The 12550-nt window shown below is 37.6% G+C and overlaps 1 protein-coding gene and 1 long non-coding RNA gene across 2 annotated transcripts; one reads left to right on the top strand and one right to left on the bottom strand.

The window, feature by feature from the left end:
- Window positions 1-311: 311 nt before the first annotated feature.
- On the bottom strand, window positions 312-4063 carry LOC587578 (cytochrome c oxidase subunit 7A1, mitochondrial). The gene is made up of 3 exons (XM_787297.5): window positions 3938-4063; window positions 1762-1860; window positions 312-947 (listed from the first exon to the last, which is right to left on the bottom strand). Exons 1-3 carry the CDS (start codon window positions 3950-3952, stop codon window positions 810-812), a joined length of 252 nt encoding a protein of 83 aa, XP_792390.1. The 5' UTR covers window positions 3953-4063; the 3' UTR covers window positions 312-809.
- Window positions 4064-7256: 3193 nt separating this feature from the next.
- On the top strand, window positions 7257-10296 carry LOC105437888. The gene is made up of 3 exons (XR_004066715.1): window positions 7257-7443; window positions 9380-9502; window positions 9888-10296. It is a non-coding gene; the product is annotated as an uncharacterized LOC105437888 (long non-coding RNA).
- Window positions 10297-12550: the final 2254 nt, after the last annotated feature.

Raw genomic sequence — 12550 nt, 5'->3', positions numbered from 1 at the left:
ACATATTATTACAAGTCTCTTAAATACAAAAGACCCCTCCAAGCCATATTAAAAAAAGAAAACAATAATTGTCCAGCACTACATCACAGAGACATCATTGATTCAGCAAATTTGAAGTTCCTATACATATAGTGATTATAGGTTTAACAAAGTGATCACTCTCTTACTTTTGTCCAATTTTCACTAGTCTGCTTCTCTGATTTTTTTCTCTCTGAATTAAAATGAACAAAATATTTATATTTATCCTACACACCTGGTACAAAAATCATTTCCACTGAACACAACACAGACATAATGAAGCAAAATGGCCATTCTGTATATATCACATTAATTTAATTTTAAGTCCACAAGGTGGATACACAATATATAACTTTCACATCAGAAATATTCATTTTGTACACATGTTCACCTCAAGAAAAGACAAGTGGATTCCCTGCTTGATGAATTATTGATCCCAAATGTTCAACCTAAATCTTTTGAATAACATTGCTTCCAAAGAGGCATTACAGAATGTGATTTTATTTTTTAAGAGAAATATTTTGTGTTATGTTTAAACAGAATATTCATTATGCTACAGTTAGAGTTATAGATGTCCCAAATGCTTGTCGATGGCACAAATATGCTGCAAAATGACGGTTGTTTATGATAGCTTAATAGTGTGCATAGCCAATGGTGTTTCAAACTTCATCAAATTGCTATACTCTGTACAATGCAGTCATTTTCACACACAGATAAGCAGTTCAAAGCAAAGTGATAGACATCTATTCTGTGCACAATTGGTATTGCAGTATCCTGAAGAGTGCTGCTTCCTATTTCTTGGGCATGGCGTACTGGAAGAGAGCGAAACAGCTCCATAAAGTGCCCACTGCCGTCAAACCCATCGTCATGGAGTAGACGGCGTAGTCCATCCCTCCCTTCTTCAGATGGATGGGGTTGCCATCAGGCGCCTGGTAAAAAATAGAACAAAGGATTACAGTAAAACTATGAAATGTTGGCCAGTGATACTGAGGGCAGGGATCCAACGTTTGCTCATGTCACATATCCTAACCAGGTTTTTGTAATTTTTTAAAGTACTGTTTATTTATGTATAAAATTTATTAGTGCCGATTAATTTTTCCTTAGAATGAAATATATTAAGGCTTACATCTAAAAGTAATTAACAGAGGCCCTTTCATTCTTGAGGTACGAAAAACACAAAATACATAAAATTTAAAAGGGGTATGAATAATTCAGTCGTTAACCCCATGTACCTCTGACTGGTTTAAAGATAAAGTGAGGAAGTCTACTGGTCCTGCAATTACATTGAAGAAAGAAAAGAAAAGAAAAAAACTGTTTGAAAATAAGATAATAAATTAATGTATACCATGAGGTATTGAAATCATTGAAATGCACAAAATTTGACAAATTTTTGCTAAAAACCACATACATTGCACACAGAAATTGGTACATACTGGTACTGGTGGCATTAAAGTTTGGTTGAAACTTTTTACCCATTTCTCATCATATAATTTAAATATGAGGACAATTAAAAAGGCAGTACATTTCAGTGACATTCCTACTATGATATTCTCTCAAACTAATACAGTACAAGTATAAATAGAAAAAGAATGAAAAGCCTCACATTATTCACATATCATTTTCACCCTGATTTTTTTATTTTTTAAATAGCAGTATTTATGAAGTAAAAAAAATGTTTTAAAGTTTTATTTCCAAAATTGGAATAACATGATATACTACACATGCATCTTCTTCAAAGCATACCTGGAATTTTGATTGAGATTCTTTCAATTTATTTTCAACTTGTGTCCTTGCTGAGGTAGAGAAAGTTTTGCCTGCCCTTGGGACAAGACTTCGTATAGCCTGTAAGCAGTAAAAAAAAAAAAGTACATAGAAGCAAATTAAAATTTGTTCAAATATTTAAGTTCAATTTAATATCTAATTTTTAGCAGTAAGGCAATAAGCACCAAATTCTTCACATGGGTAAATGTAATTGAGGTTGTATAGCAATCAAGTGAAAAATAGTTTGGGAATCTGAGATTATTAAGATATAGTAGAGTGGGTTAGGAATATTTTTTTTTGTGATTATCATGATGCAGCAGAAAAAATTACCTAATGTTTTGTAGATTAACTGAAATTCCACTCAAAACCACTCTCTCATGAAAAAGAATTAGGGTCTATGTACATGTACAAGAACTAACAACAACATCTTATTGAGGTCTTAACTGGCTTGCTGCCATCTTTTCCTACTGGTATGTAAAATATTTGTGCATACTTTGCGAATTGCGAGTCATATACAGGGTGCCATACAATTGCTGCTTACAGCTCATCATATAGTATTTCATGCAAATTTGTTGATTTTTTTTTTTTGGATATCATATTGGCATTCAAATTTTAACTCTTAAAGATTCTTATACATATCCTTCTCCCTCCAATATATTAAACTTCTTATGCATTTAGCTGTCACTGGGCATACATTGGTGTTGATATTCTACCTCTCAAAAAATTTTTTGTGGAATATGTATCCATTCATACTCACTAAGTTACCATAATATCTAGAATTTTTTCTCAACAAAACATACTATATGATATAAATCAAAGATAATCTTCATACTTCATAGTATGAAAAATCATGTACATTCTATAAATTAACTTAAAGTTAGGGTTAAAAGCATCGTTTAACAATGTACTTAAATCTCAGATGCATGTACGTGTTATCAGTTTGATAAATTCTTATTTTTGTCATATTTTAGGTACAAACTTGCAAGTTGTAGTTGTTGTACTGAAATGTTTGTTGATTTTTCTATTGTAAGTTTGTACCTATGCTTAGTGTGCGTCAGTTATGTATGAAGTGTGTCACCTGTATAATTATGAAGCATGACATGTCAATGTGTTTGGTACGATTTTGTATGGTCAACACCACTGCGATCTCTGCTTGTGGGACCTCTCCTACTTCAAGTCAAAACTGCTCAAGAGCCTAGAGGTCAGCCAGTGGGGGCGCTCAGTGCGTAAAGTTCTACGTGTCCATGGGCATGACCATGTTTTTTTTAAACAGTAAGATTTTGAAAATCTGATATCACCAATCGAAAGAGGAACATGGAATTTACCAAGACTCCCAAGTAACAAAACTTTATTGGAATTTGGGTGTGAAATAAATTATGACATTATGGACAAAAGATCAGCAAATTTTAAATGTCCGCCAACTTTGGTTAGTTTGGACACTCATCATGACAAACAATGAAACAATACAATGTCAATAATAATGAGCTAGGCCGTCTCGTAACTCTAGTTCCAAATTTATTGAATTATATTTTCTCAACAAAATAAAATAAGCAAGGGGAAGGGGGATGGAGGGGGAAAATTCCTAAAAAATAGTCAATTATGACATGTAATTGTACATATGCATATAAATATATGTGAATAAATATTTCATAAAATATTTAACTGTGACTTATTGCCAAACAAAATCAAATCAAGAAAGAAAGAAAGAAAGAAGGATCATGATCTAAAACAGTAAAAATCATCTACAGTCTACCCTTTGCACTTGCAGTTTCGGCTTCGCCTTCGGATTTAACAGAAAATATTCATCAAATAGCACTAACCATCAGGACTATTTGTACTTTATAATATCATGCAATTTATTTATTTATATTGCTTGTAAACTTCTTCAAATTGCTGTTTAAAAATCCGGAAAAACAACCCGGGCGTCACGCGTCATCTGTCTGTGTGGCCGGTATACCGGCAGGCAGTAGGCCTATTCCTTAGCGGGCGACAAGCCACCGGAGACGGCCCATATCCATCCATCGAGTTCACTGATGCCAGCTCCAGCGAGTACGAAGTTGTTAATCAATGGAAGCAAGTGGCATATTGCAAACAAAACAGCAAATTTATCAAAGAAACGAGGGGAAATAGATTTTAAAGTAATGAGTGAGCTTCTTACCAATATTCTGTTCATGTTTCTTGAGACAATCTTCTACAATTTCACTTTAGAAAAGGGCAATCGCGTAGGGAATCTCGAAGGTAATGGCTGACAGTTGTGAATGCGCATGCGCAACTGAAAGATAGCTGAGAGAGAGCTTTAGCTAGCTTTGTGGCGTCGTGTTGAGAAATGTGTAAAAGATAAAGATAAATGTAAAACAGGTTTTGAAAAATCATGTAAGAATATATTTAGAAGTAAAATTGTGATAATTTTAATTGTTTCAATATTTCTCATATATTTTAGGGTTTTTCAAATGGCAAATGTATAATGAAAAAAGTGATCAGATCATTTCAGTGCTCTGGGCATGGAAGGGGGACGGGGGGGGGGGGGGGGTCTGCGTTGTCTGGGGAAGTTGTCCCGAAGAGGTATCCGTCCGTGGTCAATAAAGATTGTAACAAGCATTATGAGTAATGTAATTTATTTTAATCTCTACACAGTGATGGTGATGATGATGATGTTTATTTTTTTTACCTGACTGCTAAGAAAGCATAAATGCTTGTTAGTATAGGCAACCAGAAGACCGACGGCTTTAGGTCCTCTTCGACGGACCTGGTAATGAGGATTAATGCCTTACCAAAGGGCACTAGCGCATCGACTTGGATTCGAACCCGGGTCGCCGAATTACGATGTAAATAATAAATGTGATATTATAAATGTAATATTTTAGAAGAGCCATGTCGTAGTACGTTAATTTTCGCCATTCCTGGTTATTGTAATTTTGACGTTTACACTCAATTTTCTTTGTTACACTATAATTTTGGTTTAAAAACAAAACAAAAGACTTTTGAATCCTACTTGAATTATAATATCTGAGGGTGGGGGGGGGGGTGTCCAGGGGCGGATCAAGTCGGCGGCAAGAGGGGGGGGGGGGGCAATTCGTGAGAAAATATTTAGTGGCGACTCAGTCAGCCGGTGAATAAGCGGGGGGGGGGGGGGGGGGTGGAGGGAAAGTAACACTATTTTTGGGGCTAGCATACATGCCAACATTTGAAAATCAGAAATCTGTACAAATTATGCTATTTAAAAAAAAAGAGGAACAATCCTAACCCTCCTATTCAATACTACAGGCAAATTTGTACAGGAAGAGGAACACCTGCATTAAAATGATAATTATCTTCTCCCAAAAAGAGGAATGTTCCTCTTTAATCTGAACAGTTGGCATGTATTGGCTAGGGGGAGGGGCCGCTTTACTTTTTTGTTTATAAAAGGTACAATTTACGTAACCATTTTAACTTTTTACCTGTTTTTTGCTTGGGCGGAGGGCCCCGCTCCTGGGCGTGTTGTCCAAAAGGAGTAGGTCTATAGTTGTCCGAATGGTCGACCCACGTCCTACAGAAAAGGGTTAGTTTTCTGCGGGATATATGCAGGTATGAAGTCGTTACATTCGAATACGGTATTTGGATTAGAAATGTGAGTGCAACTCGATCGGCGTCGTAGTTACGAGCAATCTGCCTATAGCTCAGGGCCAAGGCGCGTACGCAGGATTTTTTCAAGGGGGGGGGGGTTAACATTTTTAAAATAACCACCCAGCCAGCCGCTGAATAAGCAGGGGGGGGGGTAAGAGTACACTTTTTTTGGGGGGTCTCGAAATTTGACATTTTGCTCCGTTGGGGGGGGGGGGGGTAAGGTCAACTTTTTTAGGTCAGCTATTGGTATTTTTTTTTTTTTTAATTAAAAAAAAACAAAAATTGCAAAAGGGGGAGGGGGTTTTTCTCCAAAATACACACATAAAAAATACCAAAGGGGGTTTAACCCCCAACCCTCCCCCCCCCCCCCTTCGTATGCGCCTGTCAGGGCCTAGCCCCCCCCCCCCCCCCCCCCCCCGCCCGGACAACTTGAAGCGGCAAAATAGCATCTAATCACTATCATGTAAGGCAATTAGTATAATCATAAATTGCTCTTGAAACCCGGACACGTGGGAATATTCTAATTGGGCAGTAATTGCCTCATGAAACCAAAAATGAAATGAAGTTAGAAGTGGAATATAAAAATAATTCATTATGAATTTAAGGGGAAAAAACTGCAATATTCCCAGAAATAAAGGCCTACGTAATTATGCTTTTTCATTTGTTCATCACTTCTGCTGCTGCTGCTAATATATTTGCGGATCCAGGGGGAGGGCCGGGGTACTAATCAGAAGGAAAAGGGGACTTATGTTAAAGGAAAAGGGTCAATAATCATAGGTAAAGGGGCCCTCTAAATTAGCATATTTCTTGCCTGACTGTTAATTTAGGAACTTTGTCATTTTTCAACAAACGCAAAAAAAAGAGGAAAATTTACTAAAAAGTGAGGAAAAATTTCGGAAAATTATGTCATTTCAGCAACATTTGTAAATCACCGGTATCGAATTAGAAATAAACCACGTTTGAATTATATTGGGGGGGGAGAAAACTGCCCCCCCCCCCCCCCCCCATCGCCGCGAGTGGGGCCCCTCCCCCGATCTACACCTTGTTGGCGGGAAAAACCTTTTTTCTTTCTCTTTTTTTCTTCTTCTATTTCCTTTTTCTCTCCTCTTTCCCTTTTCCATCCCTTCCTTCTCTCTCTCTGTTACGTTTGCTTTGGGGAGGCAAGGGCCTTCCGCCCCCCCCCCCCCGATACACGTTGTTGGCGGGATTTATCGCAACTGATCTTCCCTTCTTTTCACCATTTTCTTTTCTTCTTCCTATTTTTTGGTTCCCTTTTAGCTCTCCTCTTTCCCTTTCCCTTCCTACTCTCTTTTTTTTTGACGAGGGGGATAGGCAAGGGCCCTTTTGGCCCGGCTCGCCGATCCACAACTTGTTTGCGGGGAAAATGATATCCCATTTCTTTTCTTTTCTTTTTCCTCTTTTTCCCCCTTCCTTTTATCTCTTCTTTTCCTTTTTCCTTTCCTTCCCTTCCTTCCTTCTTTCTTATTTTTTATTGGGGGGGGGGAGAGGTAACAGCCTGGGAGACAAGGCCCTTTCGGCCCCGACCCCTAAGCTTCCCCCTTTCTTTTCTTCTTTCTCTTCCACCATATCTGATCGAAGTAAAAGGGGGGACACTTTTGTTATATAAACAACAAGGGCACTTCAGGGGGTATCTGCATGTGGGCACTGTGCTCCCCTTGCTCCCCTCACCCCCCCCCCCCCCCCCCCCCCCCCCCCCCACATCACCGCCTCTGACTCCTATAACAAAGCCCCTAAAAACAGAGCAATCTTTTCTGTGATCCTACCATTTCTCTCTCTTATTTAATCGCTAATTTTAGTATGATCGGCCACGCGTAAATCGTTTGTGTTTACTTTCACTAGCCAAATTATATTTTTCGCATGCACACTACTTTTGCACAGCTATCCGCGATCGACCCGGTCTATCCGCGGGTGATTTGACTCACCCGGCAACAGGTTTGTTTACACACAATCTTACCACCGAACACCTGAATTACCAGATGTATTTAAAAACATTTATACTCCTTGTGGCATCACTGTCCTATGCCAGCATACATCATCTGGGTAAGTTTGTAATGAAGCAGACTAATTTGGTCTGCGGCGCGACCTGCGCTAGCATACCGGGCCGAGCCTAGCCGATGGCGCGGCCGGCCGACCGCCCTAAAGGCCCAATAGCTAACTACTAGATCTACTTACTTGATACTTGATGAGGTAATCCCTGAAGTAGCTTTTCCAAGCTATACTGGGATGGGATGTGTTGTGATAGCAGGTGAAGGTGCAGACAATAAAAGGGTGTAGGTCTATTTACTACTACTAGACTAGTACTAGACTCTAGATCTAGTACTAGGCATTTATTGTGACTAATAGCCGCAAGCCATTTGACAAATGTTACTGGACATTGGACATGTTGGACAAGCCACGAAAGACCTCAATTCACCAGGCGCGTAGCCGGGGGGGGGGGGGGGGGGGGGGGGGGGGGGTGGGGGCGGTCGCCCCCCTCCAAAAACGCCGGCCAAAAAAAAAAAAGAAGAAAGGAAGAGGACGTAGGAAGAAAAAGGATTAAAAGTTGAAAACGGTACAACGAATCGTCTTCTTTCTTTAATGAATTAATGAAACGTCAAAGCTTCCGCGCTTCACGTGGAAGGTGAGCGGGGAACTGAATTCAGATAAGGATTGAGAGTCGAGAACGGTACAACAAATCATCTTCTTTCTCTAATAATTTATGAAACGTCAAAGCTTTCACGCTTCGCGCGGGAGAGGGGGAGGGGGGAACTGAATTCAGACAAGGATTAAGAGCCGTGAATGGTACAACGAATCGTCTTCTTTTCTTTAATAATCTAGTAATAAAACTTCAGAACTTCCACGCTACGCGCCAAGGAAGGGGAACTTGATTCAAACAAAGATTAAGAGTCGAGAACGGTCCAATGTATCGTCTTCTTTCTCTTCTAGTTTGATGAAACCTCAAAGCTTCCGCGCTTCGCGAGGGAGGGGGGAAACTCCCCCCTCTCTGCACCCACCCCCCTAGGGAGCGGGCTTTGCGCGCTCTGTAAGTGATTCGCACGCTTCACGTGCTCACTACCGCCCCCCCTAAAAGGAAATCCTAGCTACGCGCTTGCAATTAACCATCCCATAAATCTGAAATGTATAAAAATAGAAGGTTCAAGGTCTAGATCTACAATTGTAGATTCTAGATAGAGCCTTAAGAATGTAATATCAATAAGGCAGCATGGCATGGTATTGGTAAACTTAATTAAAGTTAATCATTAAACTAAGTTAAGGGGAGATCTAAACTTTGCCTTTCTTTGAAGTTTGACTTTGCATATTGCCATTATTGGCAAATTCAATGCTAGTCAAGTCATTTTCCTCGACCCTGTCCTTCATGCACATGTCACATGCAATCAAAGATAAAAAAGGCAGAACCAGAAATGCAAAATGTCTAATTGCTAGCATGGTCATGATTCGAAGTAGGAGTAGGACTAAAGTTAGGTCTTGAAGTGCAATCTTGACCATGTTCACTCTAACTTAACATAGATCTTGTCTATTAAAGTTACAAGTTAGGGCTGGGAATGTAGAATGATTTACTGTCTATGACCAAGTCTGTGAGTTCTGTTGCAATCTGTGCAGTGTGACATACAGGTATGTGTGTGTGTGTAATAATTTGATTTGTGTGTGTTATGATATCTTTGTAAAATATTAATTTGATTTTAACATCTTAATAACAAATCATGACGCTGTACAAATCCAAGGCAATCAGATTATCAAGGACAAAGGAAGGAAAAGGCCAGGGTGGATTTTTAATGGAAAAATAGCAATAATACTTTCTTTATTTGGGAATTGCCAAATGTGTATGCTTGCTCGAGCCTGTACTCTGCAGTCCTTTTTTGTTTAAACTCCCAGCTAAAATATCTATGTTTTATGTCCTCCCCTTCTTCCCTCTATCTATCCCTCCTTCCTTGTCTTCTCTCTCTCTCTCTCTCTCTCTCTCTCTCTCTCTTTCTAGCTGAAGGGCTGCAGTGTTACAGCTGTTCTGGTGAGGACACCAATGATAACTGCATTGGATCCAACAACATCCAGACTTGCTCCATCACCCAAGACAGATGCCTTACACGAGTTACTTACTCAAGTAAGCCACTAGAATAGAGTAGTTTAGGTGTTGTGTCTTATTTTTTTCACAAGTAGCCTATTATGCATCATTTGTTATTGTTTAGACTGTAAAAAGAACTGGATCAATCAATATAATTCCAATTTCAGTTGGTACACATGTACATTTCTTTTAGATTACTTTGATTGAGTGTCAAGTGCACTTTTTAAAAAAAAGTTCTATTTAAATTACCTTCTTCTATCATGTGAGTTTATCTCTTTAAACCTTATCTGTATCCACACAATATTTAATCTTTTTGAGGTTTTAGGATTTGAAGAGGGTTACAAGTTCACCATAATGCAATTAAAACAACCTTAAGCAGCATGCAATGTTTTCTATTCTTTTCTCTATGCTTTTTTTTATGAAGAGGAGCGAGGAAAATTGGGAATAGATAAATCTTGTGCCTCTGTGGAAGGATGCACAGCGGCTACTTTACAACTGTCCAAGTACTACTTCTGCGCTAAGAAAAGAGCTGGATGGGGATGTGTAGAATGCTGCCCAGAAGACAGATGCAATGAGAGTCGAGGGGTCAACATACATCAAAGATCATGGATACCATTGATAATAATTAGCATGGGTCTCATTTTCTTTCATGAGATGTGTAGCTGAAGGAAATTTTTATTCCTCCCACCTTTTTTATGAAGTAAAAGTAAAGGAAAGGCTGGAGCATGCATACTCTTTCCCTTCTTATTGCCTTCAATGGAGAAGCAATTTACCAGTCTTTTAGTGTACATGCTCTAAAATCAAGACCAAATTCAGCAGCATCTTTTTTGAAAGGAAGGGGGGGGGGGGGAGGGGAAATCATTCAACTTGGATGCAAGCCTTGCAAGGCTACCCTCCTATCATGTAAACATACTTTGACACATAGAGACAAACATACAATTTGTTTCATGCTCAGAGGAGGGTGGGTTGTGATCAAGGACCTGCCTTTATATTTCTACATTTTTTAATGTATAAAAGCTTACTGTGATTCAATCACCGCATTAGTCATTTAAGTATAAGATTCAAGTTCAAGGGCCTGTTCTTGCCTTCTTTCAATACCCAGAATTGATTGGGTTGTATACAAGTGTAACCATAATGAAAAGTGACATCAAGGTAGTACGGTAGGTACTAGTAGTTTGATTTGTCTATTATAAGAAACATTAAGACAAACATGAAGTTTCATTTTACATTAGGCTTGAGTTAAAGAAAGCTTCCCGTAAGGAACAGTCACAGCTTATGGTGTAAAAAAAAATGTACAGTTTACTCTGCTAAAAATAGAAGTTGCACAAAACAAATTTTCCCTAGGTTGTATTAAATCTTGTTGACCAAACTATGCAAAACACATGTTATTTACACTTCCTAAGTTAAATTTTGCATGAGTCAAACTGTTTTTTGCAGTCCCAACAGGTTTGACCTAAGCAGAGTTCACTGTAATGTGTAGTAATTATAAACGATGTGACTGCAGTATTAACTGTTTTTATGCAATACGTTCCAGTATAGTCTGGCATGTCTTCCTTTTAAGTGATATAGGATATGAAAAACACCCACCATATGATTTTGTCCGCATGAATTTAAAACAATGCTAATTAATGTATGTAGTAATGATTAAAGGTATTACAAAGTTTTGGTATGAGGTCATAAATTTGGTTCAAATGAACATATTAGAAGCATATGCGATTTTACAGTTGTCGCGGTTGAAATCGAGTCTAAAGAGGTAAAATTGTAAATAAAAAAACTCTTTATGCTGTATAGTGCCCTCTCAAGACTGATATTTCTTTAGCTTCAAAACGATGTTGTTGTTTTTTTACTACAATCGACCAATTTGCTATTCCCATTTGGAAATTATATACTGGTATCAGAACTGCATATTCTGAGATTTTCATGGTCGCAGCTTTCATGGAATGGCCTTAGGCGCTATTTGAAATATTTGAAATTTACCAGCGGTAAATTTTTGATTATTCAATTTCTCGAAAGCAGAAGTGTTTTAGGGGCTAATTTTTCTAGTTCTATAATACATCCACAGGGGCATCCAAATATATCAACATTTTAAAAAATTACTATCAATCCAATTTTCAAAATTTCCCAAAACTTTGCATTACCTTTAAGCAATAAAAACATTTCTATTAAGCTTGTGTGGTGTTACAAAAGCTACGGTCTGAATTATATGAACACTCTGTCTTGGGTTCTTTTACTCTGTGCCATATAAAATCATGTCTACATCATAGCCTTAAATAGAATTATATATTATATACCGGTATATATATATATATATATAATATATGGCGATAATATATAATCAGCAAACTTTTCTGAAGTTTCCTACATGGTATTTCTTGTCAGTTTTATCCTTTGGATTGTGCTATGTATATTAACAAAATATTATTAATTTTTAAAAAGCTTTACTTATTTACTCTCTTCTCTACCTCCATAGTATTCTAAAATCATCCGTTTGACTTCTTCAAAACATTCCTTTTGATATTGAAAATGCAAATATCTTGTTGTGCTTGATCCAATTAACACATGTTGCTTTATAATGTAAATATAAAAAGATAGCATATTTAACATATTTAATGACATGTTATTTGTTTCAAATTGTGGTATTGGTATTCAATATTTTATCTTTAAATTCATTCATGTTATGTAATATATGGAACATCTGTGTACATATTTGGGTGTGAACAAAAATCATCTGCTTTGCATGTATAAGTGTAAAATGTAAAACTGCAATTGTGATGGATATGTCATATTTGAGATATGAAGCATAAAGTTTTCATTATTTTTCTTTTCTTTTTCCAGTGCATATGTCCATTGTCAAGATGAAAGTCCCCTTTTTTCTTAAAATGGCAGCATTTGGTAGTACATGTATTCAAAGCTAATGTTAATGAAAAAGAAATGTTCAGATATGAACGTTATCCAGATATTTACAAGATGATAGACATGAACAGATTTTTAGACGGACTTGCCTTGAATAATTGTAGAATGCTGTAGAAATACTTGTTCATATTTTGTTGTTGTTGTGGTTATAATGATTGTAATATTCCCCTCGCT

The sequence above is a fragment of the Strongylocentrotus purpuratus genome, unplaced genomic scaffold (assembly GCF_000002235.5).
Source record: "Strongylocentrotus purpuratus isolate Spur 01 unplaced genomic scaffold, Spur_5.0 spur5_scaffold_5, whole genome shotgun sequence".
Taxonomy (NCBI): domain Eukaryota; kingdom Metazoa; phylum Echinodermata; class Echinoidea; order Camarodonta; family Strongylocentrotidae; genus Strongylocentrotus; species Strongylocentrotus purpuratus.
Note: the sequence above shows the minus strand (reverse complement) of the source record. Positions and strands in the feature narration are given on the sequence as shown.